General features: G+C 40.6%; 1 protein-coding gene across 2 annotated transcripts in view; it reads right to left on the reverse strand.

The window, feature by feature from the left end:
• Window positions 1-22,312, reverse strand: part of LOC144597239 (cysteine-rich motor neuron 1 protein) — a 191,129-nt gene that overhangs the window by 44,839 nt on the left and 123,978 nt on the right. The window contains exons 4-5 of one of the 2 annotated variants that reach the window (XM_078406297.1): window positions 13,214-13,396; window positions 2,823-3,020 (exon numbers count right to left, since the gene is read on the reverse strand). In XM_078406297.1, coding sequence (XP_078262423.1) covers window positions 2,823-3,020; window positions 13,214-13,396 — 381 coding nt within the window. The remainder of the gene's footprint in view (window positions 1-2,822; window positions 3,021-13,213; window positions 13,397-22,312) is intronic. The other variant, XM_078406298.1, reaches the window with a different exon arrangement.

The raw sequence follows: 22,312 nt of genomic DNA on the forward strand, positions 1-22,312 counted from the left end.
CAGATAGAAGGCTGGGTCCACAAGATCCGCACATTTACTCTAACTACAGGAAAAAATGAGCAATTTCTATAATTAAAAATCTTCCTCAATGTAACATAGTTGCCTAATTAGTACGTTAAGCAAAATTGATTACTTTGACGAGCAAATCTTATAGTCAAAAACATTCTTTGCTCCTATTATATTTACCACCACCTAACAAGAAGCTGCAAATTCACATTGGACAGAGTAGGAAAACAGACACACTGACACAGAGAACAATACAGCACAGGAACAGGCCCTTCAGCCCACGATGTCTAGGCCGAAAATGATGCCAAGTTAATCTCCTCTGCCTGCACATGATCCATGTCCTTCCATTCATTCCCTGCATATCCATGTGCCTATCTAAAAAGCGGTGGCAGCGGTGAAACCTCGTGACGATGGGGCCTCGGCAGTGACGATCGATGAAAGCGTGGAGGTTCAATGTGCGGGGGGGAATAACAATGGAGGACCCGGCGTGGGGGGACTGTCGTGAGGGAGGAGGAGGGAGAACAATGGACAATTGGGACCTGGCGTGGGGGAACTGTTTGGGGAGGGGGGGGGGGAGGTGCTGGCGTGCATTGTCAGTGCCGCAGGTGGCTGCTTTTGTATACATTGTGTATGGAAGCAAAGAATCTCACTGCGCCTTGTCACAAAGTATTCCTATTCCTAAAAGCCTCTCAAGCCTGCTTCCACCACCACCCCTAGCAGCATGCTCCAGGCATCCACCACTCTGTCTAAAAAAAAAATGACCCCCACATCTCCTTTAAACTTTCCCCTCTGACCTTAAAGCTATGTCGTCCAGTCTGACCGTCTTCCTTACTTATGCTTCTCATCATTTTATATACTTTTATCAGGTATCCCCTCAACCTCCAGTGTTCCAGGGAAAACAATCCATGTTTATCCTGCTCTCCTGATAGCTCTCCTGGTAGCTAATATCTCTAATCCAGGCAACATTTTGATAAACCTCTTCTATACCTTCTCCAAAGCCTTCACATGCTTACCGTAATGGGGAACATTTAACTGATGAAAACTACTCACTATCCAGGAACAACATGCATCATGTAATAGCCTAGTCATGGTGACATGTGTACAGATTGGAATGACTAATTCAACCCTTAATGGTCAACAGATTTGCACCGTTGCATTCAGAACTTTTTCACTTCAGTGGATATTCATTCAAAGGATATATTACTATCTGAAATGCAATTTTTATCCGTAAAGAAACGCAAAGTGTATTACGTCTTAACAATATTCACTGTACGTTATTAAAGTTCTCTGAAGAAGAAAATTTAGTGCATGGTGTGATCGTTGGTTGCGTGGACTCGGTGGGTGGTCGTAGGGCCTGTTCCTCTAAAGTTTAAAGCATAGAAGAGCAGGGAGGCTTTGGTTCAACTTTACAAAACATCAGTTTGGCCACAGTTGGAGTACGGTTTATAGTTCTCACTCTGGAATGATGTGACTGCCCTGGAGTGGGTTCAGAGATTCACAAAGATGTTGCCTTCGGATGAAGGGTTACAGTGATGAGGAGAGCCCGCATTGGCTGGATTTGTTTACCTGGGAGCAGAGGAGACACAGGGGTGACCTGCCCAATAGGAGTGGCACAGGGAGTATCGATAGTGGGGCATTTTCCCCCATAGTAAAATAATTTTAAACCAGAAATTCTAGAGTTAGGGCAAGGATACAATGCTTGGAGGGGATCTGAGAAAATGGCTGGTTTTGAGTTTTAAAAAAGACTCCTGAAAATGGAACACTTGATGTTTGGGGGATTTGAATGGCAATAGTAAACCAGAATAATTGTTGAACAAAAACAATCACAAGTAATGACTAAAGATAGACACAAAATGCTGGAATAACGCAGCAGGTCAGACACATCTCCGGAGAAAAGGAATATGTGACATTTTGGGTCAAAACCCTTCTTCAGACTCACTCAGACTTATTCCTGCTGAGTTACACTAGCATTTTGTGTCTACCTTCACGTAAACCAGCATCTGCAGTTCCTTCCTACACAGACTAGTAGACAATAGACAATAGGTGCAGGAGTAGGCCATTCAGCCCTTCGAGGCAGCACCGCCATTCAATGCGATCATGGCTGATCACTCTCAATCAGTACCCCGTTCCTGCCTTCTCCCCATACCCCCTCACTCCGCTATCCTTAAGAGCTCTATCCAGCTCTCTTTTGAATGCATCCAACGAACTGGCCTCCACTGCCTTCTGCGGCAGAGAATTCCACACCTTCACCACTCTCTGACTGAAAAAGTTCTTCCTTAGTACGGACTTGACATTTCCTTTGGATAAAAATCTAATGTATACAATTTTTTTTGACCAGTATGAGAGATCAGCAAATCAGTGGTAGAGGTCTGGAATTCATTGCTTCCACGGACAGATAAGGCAAATACTCTCATCATATTTAAAATTTACCCAGATCAGCAGTTCTGAAGACAGAACCTGCAGGGCTAAGGAGCAGGATATGGGAAATGAGAACGTAAAGTTGATTTTTGACGACAATGCATAAGATGAAGGCTGTGGCTTCTTTCTATGCTACAGACTTCCATGACTACAGCAAAGTTCATGTGTGTTGTCAAGTCTCTGTTTCATCCTTTGCAATATATTTAAGAGTGAGTTAAATGTTAATTTCCTCGTTTGCTGGTTTTGAGGTCATTTCAATGTAATTATCGACTCTTAATGACATTATACTGCTAAATGTCAGAGATTTCCATGGTACTGTTGTGCAAGGGAAATTCCTTCACTGGAAAATGAGAAACATATCTCACAAAGACTGCAAACTGCCCATCTTTCAGTCTTACCTTCACAGAAAGGGCAGCACTCCCCAGGTATTTTGACTGGATTCTGACAGGTCTGTTTGCAGGCCATGGCAACACAGTGATGTTCCCCGTTGACACATCGGCAGAAAGTGCAGTCATCTTCTCGCCAGTGATCGCCATGTGCTCGAATCTGATCTCTAGCCAAACATCCTACCCCGCCGATGGCTGGGAAAACTGGATCTGCACAGAACAGAGTTAGAGCGATTGAATGAAGTTAAATGGTAAACTTCAGAACAAAATAATACCAGGGGCGACATGGTGGTGCAGCAGTAGAGTTGCTGCCTTACAGCACCAGAGACCCGGGTTTGATCCCAAGAGTGCTGTCTGTATGGAGTTTGTACGTTCTCCCTATGACCCTGTGGGTTTTCCCCCGGGTGCTCCAGTTTCCTCCCACACTCCAAAGATGTACAGGTTTGGAGGTTAATTGCCTTTGGTAAAAATTGTAAATTGTCTCTAGTGTGTAGGATAGTGTTAGAGTACCGGGATCGCTGGTCGGCGCGATCTTGGTGGGTAAACTAAACTAAACCCAAATGCTCTTCATGCCGTTTTGAAGGTTTGAGTTTAGTTTATTGTCACGTGTACGGAGTACAGTGAAAAGCTTTTGTTGCATGCTAATCCAGTCAGCAGATAGGCAATACATGATTACAATCGAGCCATCCACATTTAGTGCAAGATAAAGTCTAGTAAAGGCCGATCAAAGATAGTCCCAGGGTCTCGAATGAGGTAAATAATAATTCAGGAATGTCCTCTAGTTGTTGGTAGGATGGTTCAGTAGCCTGAAAAGAGAGATTGCTGCGTTTTTTTGAATGGGAAAAATTCCATTTCACTATTTTCCTGAATTATTTTGGGAACGAGTTGCTATAAACTGCGAATATAAACCAAGACTAAAAGATGATTTCAGGAAAACATCAACCTTGCTGGACATACCGAGTAGGTCAATTAGCATCCACGCAGGGGGTGGGCGAGGGAGAGGGAAACAAAGCATTAATTTTCACGTCAGTGTCAGGAGGATGTTATCAGTGTCACAGATCTAAGCAAGAACAAGGATGGGGGGGACGTGGGTTTTGGGTGATAGGAGACAAGGCAGAGGGAAGAAAGAACAAATGGGAAGATGAGTGAAATGTTCTATAGTAGGAGTGCGTAAGGGACAAAAAGGATGGCGGTGCCAAGCAAAGGCGATAATAGTTGCACAAGCGATAGAATTAATGACAGAAAATGGAGGAAATGCTCAATAGATTAAGGGGGAGCAACCATGGGTCTGATCTGGGGAATATGGTTCTGCATGGAAATACCAACAATTCGCCATGTTTGGTGACAGGATGATCACGCACGTGTGCACAAAACATGCCGGCAGCCGTTTGCTACCAGTTTCTTAACAGTGCATGAGTCATGGTGTCATCATGAAAACAAGCAGTGGAACAGCAATCCACTTGAAGAACCTGTGCAAATCTGGAAATCGCACAGATGGTCCCTCCCTACTGATCTCGAGGGCAGAGAAAGCCCGAGGGATTAAAGGATGTGGTACTACGTTTAGCTTTCTTTGTGTTGTGGTAGTCTTGTATTTTATAAAAAAGATGAAATATTTTGTAGTATTTCTTTCGATATTCTCGCAGCCTTGAAAGACTGCTGAACCAGTCATTGATTGGCTCAGAAATATTTTCTTCAGTGTTTTCATGAGTGCAATTTTTGGCAATTCACCAGAGTTGTAGCTTCAGAATCTTTCAACAGAATTGTAAGATGGTAGATGTGTGACAGGTTTTAAGTGCAGAGGTAGGATGGTCTTCATGAGGTGGACGGTCAGTGAGTACGGGGAGGATAAGAACAACAGAGTTTGAAAAACGACCTTTTCATAAATGAGAAATGGTCACTCTTTCAGTTGAAGGATGTCGTTTTCCACTTCCCGATGCTAAGCCCACACTGTACAAAGCTGCACTTAACTGCCAGAATAGTGAAAGGCCTGAATAGAGTGGATGTGGAGAGGATGTTTCCACTAGTGGGAGAGTCTAGAACCAGAGGCCATTGACTCAGAATAAAGGGATGTATCTTTTACAAAGGAATGTCTTTAGTCAGAAGGTGGTGAATCTGCGGAATTGATTGCCACAGACGGCTGCGCAGGTCAAGTCAATAGATATTTTTAAGTCAATGATTAACAGATTCTTGATTAGCTGGGGTGTCAGGGGTTATGGAGAGAAGGCAGGATAATGGGGTAGGAAGGAGAAAGATCAGCCATGATTGAATGGCGGAGCAGACATGATGGGCCGAATGGCCAAATTCTACTGCTATTAGAAATTATCTTATGAGTGTTTATCATAGGGTGAATAACAGGAATAATTTAACATTGAAATAATATTACACTTGTAGGCAAAGGAAAATTCTAACATTGCAAAGAAATATCAAGATGTAAGCAGACATTGTTAGATTCAGTGTTGACTTAGAAAAACTGCCTGTTTAAAAGGGGGGAGAGAGGGTGCTATTTCAGTCCTGTCTCTCATAAGTGCTCAGCTTTTTCCCTGCAAAGTCTAGGAAGAAATCATTATTTTCTGTAGGTTGTACAACAATGCTGATGTGGGTAGTTACGGACTTGCTTGTACATTTCCTAATTTAGATTATTCTCAAAAAACTTACTTGGTTTCGAGTAACTGATTTTGGTCTGAGGGAGAAATAAATAACTTCAGCAGAAAATCCCATTTCTTTAATATAAATAGTGCAATGGATTAAGGCTTTACTGTTAGCTTGCATCATTTGCTCATCTCAAAGAGATGTGGCAATTTCTTGCTGACATGTCTACTGTAACTGAAACACAGCAATGTACGATCCTATATTATGTGGTAGCTGTTTTACACAAGAATGATCCCAGGAATGAGTAGGTTGACATATGATGAGTGTTTGTCGGCACTGGGCCTGTACTCGTTGGAGTTTAGAAGAACGAGGGGAGACCTCATTGAAACGTACAGAATATTGAAAGGCTTGGATAGAGTGGATGTGGAGAGAATGTTTCCACGAGTGGGAGAGTCTAGGTCTAGAGGTCATAGCCTCAGAATTATAGGGACGTATGTTTAGGAAGGAGATGAGGAGAAATTTCTTTAGTCAGAGGGTGGTGAATCTGTGCCACAGAAGGCTGTGGAGGCAAAGTCAGTGGATATATTTAAGGCAGGGATAGATAGATTCTTGATTAGTACAGGTGTCAGAGGTTATGGGGAGAAGGCAGGAGAATCGGGTTAGGAGGGAGTGATAGTTCAGCCATGATTGAACGGCGGAGTAGATGTGATGGGCCGAATGGTCTAATTCTACTCCTTTCACTTATCTTTTATTGAATCATTCACATTGCACGAGAATTTGGAGAGAGACCTGTTCAGCATCAGCCTATTTTATTGTATGTTTGAAAAGATTGTCACTTGTGTCTCCTTTATATCACACTTTGCAAGGTTGAATACAGGAGCAAAAAGATCAGTCAATGTTTGCTCCTGGTATTTTTTTTTTCTGGTGAGATTTTTTTAACATTTATAATAAAACGGAGGAATATTTGGGTACACAAAAGATGCAAACTTATAATAAAATCTGCAATCTTTGGGAAAAAAAATAATGCTGGTTTGCACGCCTCTCTATTCAGTGATCCATCCTGCTGCGTACATCACCCTAGACCCACACTTTTTCCTCTCATATCCTTTATCTACTTATCTAGAAGCTACATACATTCTTCTCTGTGCATTTCCTTATATCTTAACAAACCAATCCATTCCCATTCATCCTCAATGATTTGACTTTTGCTCATTTTTATCCTCATCCAAGTAATTTTACTCATCAGGTGAATGCAAAATTCTTTATTCTTTTTCTTTATTCTTTATTGCAAAAGAGAGCATAGAACCTCATGGAGAGGGAAAGAATTGGAGGACACATTTCCCATTTGAACTGAAGTGAGGCAGCACTGAAGATCGAATGTGTTTTATTGACTCTGGCCAATGAAGACAAGAATCTCCCATCTACTTGGTGACACAATTAAATAACAGCCATTCGCATAATATGGCACTCAAGATGAACCAGTTTCTATTGCATGAAGTATAATTGTCAGCATAATTCGTAATACACACTTCCAGGTCTATTGCATGCCTTTCACATCATTTAGACTCGTCACACACAAATCGAGTAGTTCAATAATGAACATATTAGGAACTGAAAGCCCCGAGGACGCACTTTGCCTTTCACCAGCTCAGAAGTATGGAAAATGGTGGAATCTCACAATCAATTAGGTTTCAACTGGTGGAATCTCAACATCAATTGGGTTTCAGCTGGTGGAATTTAACAATCAATTGGGTTTCAGCTGGTGACTTACATTAACCAGTGATAGAAGGGCAGATGGTTACAGGGATAAGAGGGGGGAGTTCACTGTCAATCTCTGCTCAGCTGGACAAAGATGCTGAATTCTGGGAACCATTCACATGTGAAGCACTGAAAGGTCCGCTGTGCATGACTGCTGAGAGAAAAGGGAAGCCAGCTCTTGTACAAGTTTTGTTGATGCTACGAGGCTCTGAGATGCATAGCTCTTGGGTTTCCTTGTGACACGAGTCTTCTGGTGCAACTCAAATAAACCTTGCAGTAAGGAGGATATCCTTGGTAACTCAAGTGGAAATCAGAACAGCTACTTTTCCTTCATCCTCAACATCTTCCTCCTTTGCATTATCTGAACTTCACTGTGTTCCCCCTTTAGGTCTGTGTCTGGTTGACCCTGGCCTGTCAAGCTCCAGATCTTTTTAACAGTCTGAAGCACTTCTTCAATATGATGATAACTCGGTTTGGTCCTGATCCTGTTGACATATTGATGGTGCAGTTGCATTGCTCTCTTTGGTTAATGAAACCTCTCAGAATCTCAAGCTTGAAGTGGTTGTCCCTTGTGTTTGACTGCTTATGAAGAGTGAGGGTGTTTAGAAATGTTCGGAGTACTTGACAGCTGACATAACGTGGGTGGGGGTAGGTTTGGGGACTGCCAAATGTCTTCAGCTGTTCAGTGGGTAGGTTTGGGGACTGTCAAATGTCTTCAGCTGTTCAGTGGGCAGGTTTTGATCTGCCCCCTGATGGCATCATGCTGCTCAAGCCCCTGCTGCCTTGAAGAGCTCTGCCATTCTAGTTCAGGACAGCCTCGGGCAGCAGACTGACATCTGGAAAAGTCAAGTCCGTAACCGGTATGCAAGTCACACAGCGGGAGCGGGCAACTCGCCCAGACAACAAGTTCTGGCTCATTATTTTTACTTGACGTATTTCAAAAGTCTCCTCTGAGCTACTCCCCGAAGCTACGATACGGTTACTACTGCTTGTGCTAAGATTCCATCTGTCAGCTCAGCAATAATAAGAGAACTGAATGAGCCCACACCATTGTCTGTTCTGGGTTACTCAGGATACGTCAGTCATCCTCTGCAGCAATACACTTAATATTGTCTAATATTTGGTCTTCCTCAGCTTCTTGTTCCAGGTACAGGACCACAAAAGCCATTTCCACTTTTTTTAAAAAATGCGTCCAAACTATTATTAGTTCCCTCCGTTAACTCCCTCTATTATTAGTTCCCTCCAACTCACTGGAGCTCTGGCTCCTGCACTCTTTACACTTGCCACGTTCACTGGGACATTAACTTTCTTTCATAGATCTCTTGTATATAAGCTTCCATTCAAAGCCATATTCTTAGACATCACACTTAGTATTCTCGGTCTTCCTTTCACTTAGCTCAATTTTTGTTCATTAACACTTTTTAGGCTTCTAGTTTTCAGATACAGCGTGTAAAATAGGTCCTTACGCCCTCCGAAGCCACGACACCATTAATCACTAGTTCTATGCTATCCCAGTTTTGCATCCTGCACACTAGGGGCAATTTACAGAAGCTAATTAACCTACAAATCTGCACGTCTTGAGGATGTGGGAGGAAACCGGAGCACCCGAGGAAACCACAGGGAGGACACACAAACCTAACACAGACAGCCCCCTGAGTCAGGATTGAACCTGGATCTCGGACACTGTGAGGCAGCACTACTGTGCCACCCCTGTAGCTTTAACAAGTTAAAGCAGAGGCCAAAGTTTAATTTTAGTAAAATTTTGTTATGTTGCTATCTGATTATTCAGAAATCCTGACTGTTTGGCTTATGAGTCACTGGATGATGTTTCCACTGACTCACCAGGATTCTTGCTCCCTTGTTCCTCTGACTCACAATGATCCCCTATTTCTGTGCTTCCTCCAACTCACGAGGGCCCTGGGACCTGCACTCTTTACACTTACCAGGATCACTGGGAATTGTCATTAAAAAAAACATGTAACATTAAAAGAAAGGAATTAAAATCATCTTATCATATTTATAGGAATAACACTCCATAATCCAAAAAAGTCTGCTATTCTGACTGCACCAAAGTCCAGAGTGTCTTGGATTATAGGTACTTTGCTGTATTGAAATAAGTAAAACTAACGGCAAAAGTTTTTAATCAATTAATAAATTATTTGGAATGTTTCGATGCCCAATGATGGTTGATTGATTGTGTTTCTCGATTGTGGTCTCACTGCTATGAAAATTCTTGACTTATTATTTTTACATTTCATTCCAAGTTTTGTCATCTCTGTAGTGCATTGGTTCCAACCACAAAAGGCAGATCATGTATTTTGCGCTATTCAAGATACATGTTTTATATTAAGTAACTGAAACAGTAAACAGGATTTCTCATCTCTTATCAGAACAAATCTTTGCAGAAAACATCCTGCTTTGTTTTACATCATCATGAAGAGCAAAATGGTCAAGTTTAAAAAAAACTGTTCCGGCATCAGATGGAGACTAGAATCTGATCTTGAACGTTCAGTTGCAATATTTATTAAGTTTATGCGAGTCCCTAACCTAACACCTTGTTTCTGAAATTCCTTTTACCCAGTTACTGCCTTGAAACTCAGGGTTTAGATTCTTGAATTAACTATTTAAGTGCCATTTCCAAAATATAGTCAACCCTCAGTGTCTGATCCCTCATGTGATAATTCACAACATTTTACAAAAGATTCCAAAGGATTTCAAATGGTGGACAAATCCACACATCATTTAAGGCACATAGAGGGGGTGAATTTGAGCATCTTTCTAAAATGTGAAATAATCAAACATATTGAAATGTTTAAGGGAGCTTCAGACTGATGGTAGAAGGTAGCCAAAAGCTCCGCAATTATTGAAAGAACAGAAAAGAGGAGACTGTACATAACATGGAATATGAAAGAGTACAGCGCAGAAATAGGTCTGTCTGCCCACAGCCCACCTGCCTGTGCCGAACTTAATGCTAAGTTAAACTAAGCTCCTCTGCGTGCACTTGATCCATATCCCTCCATTCCCTGCATATTCATTTAACTTTCGCAAACCTCTTAAATGCCACTGACGTAATGACCCAAGCACCTACCACCCATTGTGTAAAAAACTTGCTCCGCACATCTCCTTGAAATCCCCCCCACACACCAAAACTACAGGACATCACTGCCCTGGAAAAAGGTTCTCACTGTCTACCCTATCTATGGCTTTTACAATTTTATACATTCAACTTCTAACGCTCCCGTGAAAACAATCCAAGTTTGTCTAATCTCTCCTTACAGCTCATACCCTCGACATCTTCTGCACCCTCTCCAAAACCTGCACGTCTTTCCTGTAATGGGGTGATGAGAATGACACAAAATACTCCAAATGTGGCCTAACCAAAGTATTGTAAAGCTGTAACATGGCTTCCTGACTCTTATATTCAATGCCCCAAATAATTATGGCAAGGATACCATTTGCCTTCTTTGCCATTCTGTCTACTTATGTTGCCACTTTCAGGGACCCCAAAATTCCTCTGTACATTGCTTTGGCCATGGGTGAAAGAGGAGGGATTGGAGAAAGACAATAGATTAGGGAGTGATGTCTGACATGCGCTGTTCATGATTTCAAGCAAGCAACCTACGATGAATAGGATTAGCTCACGTGTGGAAATCAAAAGGAGAAATGCTGGAAACGTTCAGATCAGGCAGCATCTGTGGAAGGGAAAGAGATAATTTTTTGTGTCTGGCACACTTCATCAGATAGACACAAAATGCTGGAGTGACTCAGCGGGACAGGCAACATCTCTGGAGAGAAGGAATGGGTGACTTTTCGGGTTGAGACCCTTCTTCAGATTGAAGGTGCAGCAGACAATTTTCTCATAGCAAGCTCACACGAGCTGCAAGGTTAATGAAAGACCAAATAAAAAAAATTCAGACTGAAGAAGGGTCTTGACCCAAAACGTCACCCATTCCTTCTCTCCAGAGATGCTGCCTGTACCAGTGAATTACTCCAGCATTTTGTGTCTATCTTCGGTTTAAACCAGCATCTGCAGTTCTTTTCTATGCACTTTGTCAGAACTGATTTCAAGTAATTAGTCTTAAGAAGGGTCCCAACCTAATATATTGTCTGCCGATGTCCCTCCACAGATGATGCCTGGCCCACTGAGTTACTCCCGCACATTGTTTTTTTTCGTTTTGGAGATGTTTAGTTGTAAAGAAAAAAGATTTTGGTGTAGAGTTGTTATGGAATCACGAATGGAAGGAGGGAAGTAAAGCTATGGGCAAGCACTTCAAATATTCTCTTCATACTTACAGCTAATACCATAGTTCAGAAATAATGAGCAAAGGACAGATACTAACCCACAATTGTAATGATTGTGCAGCATTGGAAGGAAAAATAATTGGGAAACAGAAGAATAGATTAAAATGGCAGAAGTACAAAGATAAATTACAGAAAAAAGGATTTAGTGGTGAATAGTGATAACACAAATGGAAAACAAAGATCAATACTAGGACATAACAATTTATTGTGGTAGTGAAAAATATTTCTGATGTAGGGTGCAGAGATATTCCAAGATTTTAGACCTATTTTGTGATTATTTTAGCCTAGTCCAAAAAACGTCATAAGAAACATTCTTACATGCAAAAGAAACCATAATTTTGTTACACTAATATTGTTTAGTTAGCATTTAAAGGGGGGATACTAACTTTGCATAATTTATGACTTTTGTACATTGATTGACATGAAAACCATCCATGCAATGGCCTGGGGCCCAAGAGCTCCACAAAATCTACGTTGCTTTCCATTTGTTTTAGTCTTACAGTTGCCTTACATTTGTGATTTTTAAGGGATTATACATAGTTGTTTCATTCCGGAATAAATCTGAATGCCTCGATTTGTTAGTTCTTGTCGAAATGCAAAGAATGGGAATATTTACATAAATTTCATGTGTTCACAAAATCAAAAATAAGTCAAAAGAGACTACAGATTCTGGAATCTGGAACAAACTAAAAATATCGCTGTAAAAACTCAGCAGTTCAAGCGACATGCTTGGTAGCAAAAACATTGCTAGATTGTCAGTAGAAATGCAAAATGTTTAGAAATTTAACTGGTTTTAATCCTACACCAGGTTAAGTACTCTGGCCACATTATTCTGAAATGCTCAGTAGGTGTAATTTATGGATATATAAAAAATGCTGCAAGAAAATTGTCTCCAAAATTATTAATTTTTAAATGGTCCAATTTTTAAAGACAAAAGCACTGCAAATTGTTAATTGATCTACATACAAATTACACAAATTACTTTTGCCTTCCAGGTGTCTTACAAAATTGTAACCTACAAATTTATACCATCATAATAAGACAGAAATATTTGAAGATTTGTTATGTATAAAACAACATTTTCATAAATATATGCGCAACAAACACAGTTCCCCAAATTAATTTGAAGTGTAAAGACAATAAAGGTTACTGGGGCAGGTTTTGATTTTTTTTTGTGCATGTGTGGGTATTGAAATGCCAGATTTTAATCCATGGCCATTTCTTTTCAAAACTTAACACTATAAAGTGTCACAGGTGATCCATTTCTAGTTTAAGGTTGAGGCATAATCACAACAAATTCTATCCATCTGTGATATTGCTGTGGGGTATTCAACTGTATTTAATACATTCCATGTGCCACAAAAACAGACGACAGCTACGCGGGAACCAACTTCTGCTCTTTCTTGTATAACCTTTCCACATTTCCAAAGGAAAACACACCGCCTTTCCATTTAAAGATGTCTTTCTTTTATCAACAGTACGCAGTATCAAGGTTTACCTCGTGGCTGCTTCATTGGTTACATATTAATGTAGAATTATTTCAAGTTAGTGATGAATTATACCATCTGTGCATTTTCTAAAACTATAGCCAGTGGCCATCACATAAATCACTGCAAGAGCAAGACAAAGACTTATATCATATATGAACAATGCAATTTAAATGCAACATACACACCGGGTGATTGCTTAATTTTTCTTTAGCTGGAGGCACCAGTTTATAATCTAGACCTTCATTCCTGTCCATGGAAACTTACCATGACAAACTGGACAGCACTCTCCCTCAGGGATGTAATAGTTCTCACATTTCAGCTCTCCACATTCTACTTTGGAGCACAATGAGATCCCACCCCGACAGCGGCAGAACCAACAAGCCTCCATGCGATACACCTCTCCTTCTGTGAACTCAGTGCCATTGAACAGACATTTGCGAGTGGATTCTGCAATTAAAAAACGTGAACACCAACATTTATTAGGGTTTAGTGTAGTTTAGAGATACAGTGCAGAAACGGGCCCTTCGGCCCACCAAGTCTGTGCCGACCAAAGATCCCCGTACACTAACACTATCCTACACACTAGGGCCAATTTACAATTCGTATCTAAACCAGTTAACTTACAAGCCAGTACGTCTTTGGAGCGTGGAGAAAACCCACGTGGTCACGGGGAGAACGTACAAACTCCGTACAGACGGCGCCCGTAGTCAGGATCGAACCTGGGTCTCTGGTGTTGTATGGCAGTAACTCTACTGCTGCATCACCATGTCTGAATCATGAATCAAGGTTAGCATGCAACAAAAGCTTTTCAATGTACCTCAGTACACGTGACAATAAACTAAACGGAACTGATTTGAAGGTTTACTTCTGCAGTCTTTTTGCAACTGTGTTTAAACATCATCTTCTGCACTCTGGAATTTTATTTGAAATACAATATTTGGTCAACAGAGGTCTCCAGTAATATAGTGGCCAACAGTGCTCAATATGTTGCTATGTTGTGTGCTACTCTATTATTGCAACTTATTCCAGCTAACTAGACATACATTTTAAACAGAAAAGACATATAAGAAAGACTTTTCTGACATTACAACCAATTTTCAAATTCCCCAAAAATGGTTTTCTCCAAAAATAGATTTGATGTAATGAAAAATGATTCACTCTTTACCAGTATATCTGCTCAATACAAACACTTTAATGATTATGTGGAAATAGATATCTGAACATGATTATAGAACGTATCTGTTTAGAAAGTGCAGCTGCCGCATTCTCAGTTTATATTATTGCAATCTGTTTAAGTCTTTTTTTAATGTCATAAACATTGGAAATCTACTATGTTCACATGTAGGTTTTGAGTGGGGTAAAGGTTAAAAAGATCCTATGTTGCTAAAGCTCAAGGGTAATTTTCATACATTTTAGAAATTCTTACAATTATTCTGGTAATAAATAAGATTAAATCATCATTAAATACCATTTAATGGATGTCCCTGTCTCCCCTGAAAAGCAAATGTACTGTTTACAACTGTATACCATTGCAAGGGTGCGTATTACGACTGCTCTTTACATATGAAAATGTAATGCCAAAATTGTCATTCCAAGCAAAATGAACATTACAGTTGTATTTCATGTGATGACATATCCTCCCTAAAGTCCACTCCGACCCGTGTCACCGGCCAACAGGCCAGTAGCAGCTTACTGACAGCGCTCAGCTACTGGAAAACACCGGCACTCAGTGCTGAGCTAAGGCCAGTCAAATGAACCACATTTGAGCTGGATCCTATTAGTGGTTGTTGGATCAACTCACCTGCACTGTTGTCAGCCCAACTCCTCATTAACACAGAAGTTCTAGCCAAAGAAAGGAGGGAGAAAGACTGGGAGAGGACAATTAAAGAAGCAGAAGAGAAAGACCTGAAGAAAGAGAAAGAAACAAGGAAGAAAGGAGAGCAAAGAAGGGAGACAAAGTGGGGAGCCTCCCTGCTAGCTGTTTTCCCATCGCAGGTTTGAGGAAGATGGAGCCACTGAACAAGCCCGAGACAAGTATCACCACCATGTGGTAAAGACTGGACTGTTGGGAAAGAAGCCCGATAGAGCCAATGCCTCCACCTGAGGGTATGACTGAGCGGCCGGACCAAGCCTGAGATGCCAGAAGCTCGTGCTGCCAACAGACAATGGGGGACCTCTCGCCCGCACACGCAAAGACTGGCTGCCAGGATAATCCAGAGACTCTTCACGCCCAAAGCTGAGCTTGCAGGAAGAAGGGCATTTTGGACAAATCAAGCTTTTATTTTTGTTTCAGATTTTTGCCCTTCTTTGAAAGTATACAACACCGAATAAAACACTGCCATCAGTTTGTAGAAATTGATGAAGTAATTGAGCATCTGGAATGGAGTAGAGACACGACAGGCTCTTTTCAAGCAGGAGAAAACCAAACCATGTGCAAAAAATGATCATTGCGTGAAGGGAAAAAATGGAGGATCACATAACTTCATAGTGCTGACTCGCCACAATTCAATGAAATATTAAAAGTTGTGGAGATTAATTATAAAACGTTAGTGTGGAAATTCCAGGCAGTTCTCAGGATAGAAAATGCACAATTCTTTTGAAGTGTGCAGTTCCATATAAAATGTTTGATAAACCTGTCAATCTGTTCTATTCAGATTTTTCTCACCACATTTGTGGCAATGAAAGCTTTTGTGGATGAGTGCCCAAGCTATTCCGGCTGAAAACCCATCTTCTCCAAACCAGTGGTGTTTTATGTCAGCTTGCTGTCAGTGCATTCATGTGGGTTTAATCTGCAATGGCCTCAAAAAGGCCAAAACAAAAGACTTCAACACTGGTCAGAAAGGAACAGCAGACATTTGCGATCAAAACACTGATCCCTTTCCTGTCAACCACAATCAAGCTGGTACCAAGCTACGAAGGGAATTATTTTTCACCCTTCAGATGGAACAAAATTTTAAAACCTTTCCCAACATTGAACTGTTGAACTTTTCATCTCCAGCATGTGACCATACAAAAAAAACTGTTTAACTGCACTTTATTTCAAGATATTTTTTACTGTCTAAGCAATTTTACAGTGACTGAGCTAATAAAGCTCAGCAAGTCAATACATTTAGATCCACAGAGAGAAAACATTATGAAGTTGCAATCATGTATCCCTAATCACTTAGATCTTCAGTCTTGCTGCCCAGCTTCAGTGCTCCTACCCTTGTGCTTCCATAGTAACTGAAGTTCCATGCTAACTCATGTTCTAAAGTACCTGCATAGACATAGAAAATAGGTGCAGGAGGAGGCCATCTGGCCCTTCGAGCCAGCACCGCTTCAAACTTACAGCTGCAAAGTTCTTCTAGAGTAGCAGTGTGGCATTGACTTGCCCAAACCAATTTCCACATCCAAATCAACAAAAGCTTTTCACTGTACCTCAGTACACGTGACAATAAACTAAACTCAACTCCTTCAGCTTCATTTTAAATCAATTTTGTGATCTCCAAATAGGTTCCTGAGCATCCAAGGAATTTACAAACTCTATTCCACTGCTACATGCATGCTATCAATCTCTTGCTTTCGTAACATTGACTCACTCTGTTCCTTTGCTGTGTTGTTCCCAAGTTTCACATCAATTCTATGCTTTTCTTCCAAAGAAAAGGTCTGCACAAGCATGCAAAGTGTAGAAAATTATATACTGAAAGATGTAAAAACAAAATGATGTTTAATCTTTTGGATTTAGTGATACAGCATCGAAACATGCCCTTTGACCCACCGAGTCCGTGCCGACACCGATCACCCACACTCTAGTTGGTTCCAATACAAGGAACAATTTACAGAAGCCAATTAATCTACAATCCTGCACGTCTTTGGAAAGTGGGAGGAAACCGGAGCACCCGGAGAAAACTAGGGTCTCTAGATCTCTGGAATAAGGGTCTCTGGAACCGTATGGCAGCAACTCAACTGCTGCCTTTTAGTGGATCAAACCTGAAAGTGAAATTTTAGTTCCATTCCCCATCCAAGAAGGGAATGTTCAGTATCCACGAGGAAATTCAAATCATATTTTTTAATTTGATATTATTTAGTTGTGATGTAGCCTGGGCCAGTTTAAGTACGAGATCAAAGCAAATTCTTAGTAAACAACAGTTTTGCCAATAATTCTGATTACAGAGTTTAAAACAAACTTTTATAAAATCACTCACAATATTGCAATGTGCAGAATTTAAAGTTGCACTGATAATAGCCAATGCCTGAGGTTAGCAGATACATTGATGTATTCATAAATTTGTTTAGCGAATGCAGTCAGCAAATAATTCCAGTCATTTTAGGCCAGTTGGTAAATACACGGCTAGGGAACATAGGTTTCATTGTAAACTGAAATACGTTAAAGAAAGCAGGTACTTGATCCTTCTTGGTTTAGTTTAGTGATACAGCGTGGAGGCAGGCCCTTCGGCTCACCGAGTCCGTGCCGACCAGCTATCACGAGTTCTATGTTTTGCCAGTTTCACAACCTACACAGTCGGGGAAATTTACAGAAGCCAAACCTGCGTCTTTGGAATGCGAGGGGAAACTGAAGCACCTGGAGAAAACCCACGTAGTCACAGGGAAAATGTACAAACTCCATACAGACAGCACCCATAGTCAGGATCAAACCAGAGTCTCGGGCGCTGTAAGGCAGCAACGGTACCTCTGTGCCGCCCATGTGGCTGACTATGGGATGAATGGCACTATGCAACACTTGGAATTCATGCCAATCAATGCATAACTAAAAAGATCTAAGAAATAGAAATGGACTGTATTAATAAGAAGCAGGAAACTGGTCATAAAAAGCAGGACACTTCCTAAATATTCCAGATTGAGATGAAAGAGTACAGTATTCAGTCACTTGCACAAGGGTAAAGGGAAAACATTTAATCATCAAGCAACTTTGATATTCTTTTCAGATCATCCAAAAATGTTCCTCAGTCAATGGGTTAAAGGTTAATTTTTAATGTAAAAGGTGTAGCAGACAAATTTATCATAGCAAGCTCACACGAGCTGCAAGGTTAATAAAAGACCAAATACTGTATGTTTTTTTTGAGCAAGAGAGATGAATATCTGTCTGCACAGTGATAATAATTCTAGTGGACATTAAGCTATGTTAACATCACAAGAATTACGAGAGTCTCTGGCTAGTTTTGTTGGGTGTGCACTCAGTGACCGTGAATCAGAAAATACAGCCACGTTATAAATACAACCAACCCTCTTTTGAATGGAGTAATAAATTTCCACCTGCTTCAGATGAGAGCTTCCGTTGTCTAAACCAGACCCGATCTGAAAATGGATCAGGGAGCAAATCCATTAAAAGCAGGTGCAAATATTTCATACTTGCCCCGGGAAATAACATAATTAAAAGATGAACAAGGACAGAGTGAAGGGCGATTACCAAGTGGACTCTGGTGGATTCAGCATGTATATAAATACCAGCAGGATTTGTCCTGGACAACAATGTGCAAGGACATCAACTTTTCCAGAAATGGTCTGAATATTCAAACACATCAAGGATGTGAAACGAAAGATCAGTGGAAGGAGGAAAATATGTTTAATGGCAACATCACTGCATCGTGTCAATACATCTATTTTAAGAAAGAAGAGTTTTGAACATATTAAAAACATTTTTACAAGGAACGAGTGCAAGTAATTTGGGACACAGTAAAGTCTATTAAATGAAAACGAATTCCACTTTTTCAAGATTCGAATCAAAGTTATATTTTGGTTTCCCTCGAAATATTCTTCATCCACAAATCAAAACCATCTTTCAATTCATTGCATCAGATCCAAAGATAGCCATCCACACAATCAATCCATGCTAAGACACATCATAAAATTTGTTGTTATTTAAAAGGACGTGTGCATATATGTTAGCAAGTCTTTTTTTAAGAAAATAGGTCCTCCAATGTTAGAACTCAAAAAGACTGCAAATTTACAGCCTGGGTAGTGAGATTGATTCTGCTAATGTACTCTAAAGACAAGAGACAAAAACAGAGTGCTAATGCTGGAATCTGGAGCAAAAGACAAACTGCAGCAAGAACTCAGCCAGCCAGGCAGCATTTGTAGCGGGAAATGGGCAGTTGACGTTTCGGGCTGGGACACTTCTTTTGGATCAGGGGTCCCTACCTCAGTCCATAGATGCTGCCTTGACCCACCAAGTTCATTCAACAGCTTGCTCTAAAGACAGCTTGACAAGGCAGGAAAATTATAAATTGTTTTAAAGACGATGCATTAAATTATATACTTGATGAGCAAACAATTTGCCTTAAACTCACACATGCACATACATTCCTCATCTTAAGTAGTGTTTATTTCTCGCCTTGTGCAATCTCTTTTTACCTTAGTTATTTATTTATCTTATTTTGCCTTATTTCAATTCTCTTTAACTGCTTCACAAATCTCAATGCTCATTTCTCCTCTCATATCTTCCTTCCATCCTGTTTGTGACTTTTTCATCTTTCTCTTGCTTTTTACCTACAGATAATATCCGTTCCCTCTTTGCCTCTCTCAATCTTCTTCAAGACTCTATTTACTTTTTCATTCTTTGCCATCTCATCCTCAAATTCCTTTCATTCTCTCTTCCTCCCTTTTGTTGATCACAAAATACGATGGTTATGAATGAAAAAGACTATTTGGTCCATACTATTTCAAATTCTGAAGCCTTTCTTCCCTTATTCTTCCAAGTTCCATCAGTTATTGCTTTTGATAGTGTTATTAAATCATGTTTTCTCCATTGGCTCATTGCTCAATGTTTTGTGTGTGCTTTAGAGCTAAATTAAGCCAATGCATATGTACAAACATATAAATTAACTTTCTCTGAAATCATTAGATTGGAATAAAACTTTAACTATTTAAAAGCTTCTAAAACATCACTCTTGTTACTGCCTCCACCAACACACCTGGCAATGCGTTCGAGGCCCCCACTACTCTCTGTAAAAAAAACATGCACCACACATCTCCTTTAAACTTCACCCATCTCACCTTATAGCTGTGCCCTCCAATGTTGGATATTTCAACCTTGGTAATAAGGTTCTGACTGTCTACCCTATCTATGCCTCTCATAATTTTGTATACTTATATCAAGTCTCCCCTCAACCTCTGATGTTCCATAGGATTTGCTATCAATTAGATGATTTGTAAAGATATGCATCACACTACTTCATGTCTATCCTAAACCTGTATTTTACCAAGCTTTACTAATGACCCCATGGCCAGCAATTATAATTTAACAGGAATCATTGGATGTGACCGCTTGTATGGATGTGGAAATTTTATATTTCACAAATAAATGAGGGACACCACTTAGATTTCTATATACGAGTTTCCTACATTTCATCATACAATATTTCATCATATGGAAAAAAAGACAAAGTGCTGGAGTAACTCAGCAGGTCAGGCAACCTCTGGAGAACATGGTTAGGCAACCATTTTTCAGCTGAGTTACTCCAGCATTTCGTATCTTTCTTTGCAAGCCAGCATCTGCAGTTCCTTGAGTTTTCTATATATTTGTTTCTTGTGCGTAACATCTTTTCTGAGTTAGATCTTTATTGAGTTCAAGCTGCTGATAAAAGATGCTTTGTGGAAAGGTGATTTGCCTGCTACGTGTACTGGACAGCTGAAATGGACAAAACATTACAAAACTTTGAGGTAAATAAAAAACAAATTCAAGTGATTCGGTGTACCGATACGTTGCATAGTCATGGGCCAAATGTCTTCAAGCTTCAATGACCGCCCCAGTATGTCAGAAGTGAGTATGTTTGGTGATAACTATTCAGTGCTCAGTTCCTGTTGCAAATCCTCCACTAAGAAAGCAGTTTTGGGCACCTGCACTGCAGAACCTGGACAATATTTTGGGTTGGGTGATAAGTAGAATCAAACACCGAGTATATCTTAGTGCAAGGCAATGACCCTCTCAGACAAGAGACTGATTTCCTATCCTTAATACATTCTGGAATGATCTCCATTGCAGCTCCCACTATGAACATCCTGGGGATAATCCATGCTAAGAAATAACTAAACCAGCAACAAGAACGCTGTGGTCAGAGGCAGAGTATCTTGTGGTTTGCGACTAACTTCATTACATTCAAAACTCCGCTGCCCGTCTACTCACACACACCTCGATCCGTGACCATATCACCCCCGTCCTTTATAAACTCCACTGGCTCCCCATCCCCCAGAGAATCCAGTACAAAATCCTCCTCATAACCTACAAAGCCCTCCATAACCTGGCCCCATCCTACCTGACCGACCTCCTCCACAGGCACACTCCCACCTGCACCCTCCGCTCTGCCGCTGCCAATCTCCTATCCCCCCACATCCGGACCAAACTCAGATCCTGGGGGGACAGGGCTTTCTCCATCGCTGCTCCCACCCTATGGAACTCACTACCCCAAACCGTTAGAGACTCCTCCACACTCACCACATTCAAAACATCGCTGAAGTCTCACCTGTTCAATACTGCCTTCAACCACTGAAGGTCACCTCACCTTCTGTCTCCTTTCTCTGTTCATTTATTTATTTACTTATTTATCTATTTATTCATTTCCCTATGTTCTCAAAATCTCTGTAAAGCGTCTTTGAGTATATGAAAAGCGCTATATAAATAAAATGCATTATTATTATTATTATTATTACTCCCCAAAGACTTTCCATTATTCCAAAGGCACAAGTCAGGAGTGTGGATGGAATACTCTTCATTTGCTTAGATCAAATCAGTTCCAAAACACTTCAGAACCTCAATATTATCTCAAGCGAAACAGCCTGCTTAATTGACATTTCTGTATCTCTTCGAAATATTTGACTTCCAACACCCAGGACAAGGGTAGCAGCATCTTTCTAGATCACAGAACCTCAATTTGGCACATTGCTCCATTGTCACTCTAATTCCACACCAGGGCATTGGGAAAGTACCTTTACCACAAAGATTGCAATGATTTAGATAGTCAGTTGACTACCACCTTTCAAGGACAACTGGGGATGTGCAATGAACATTGCCAGCAGTGACTGTGAATAATTGTAATTCACTCCGTATTGTTCACACTTTCTTCTCATAATGATTGGCAAACAAGAGTTGCAATAAAAGTACTTGAATCCTACTTAAGCTTCACAAGGGAAGACAGTGGCTACAAAATACCAAAATGTATTGAATTGTTGTCATACAATCTACTAAATACAGCTTAATGAGGTGTGAACCCCATATCATGTGCTTGTTCCAGCCTAAAATAACCTGCATCCTTAACATGTTCCTAGTGCCAATCTTGTCTGGCGAATGTGGCAATGGAATTTGGATTGGACTGCATGCCCAATGTGGATATGCACAGTTTAAATACTGGGTACTGTAATTACATTTGT

The sequence above is a fragment of the Rhinoraja longicauda genome, chromosome 10 (assembly GCF_053455715.1).
Source record: "Rhinoraja longicauda isolate Sanriku21f chromosome 10, sRhiLon1.1, whole genome shotgun sequence".
Classification (NCBI taxonomy): Eukaryota; Metazoa; Chordata; class Chondrichthyes; order Rajiformes; family Arhynchobatidae; genus Rhinoraja; species Rhinoraja longicauda.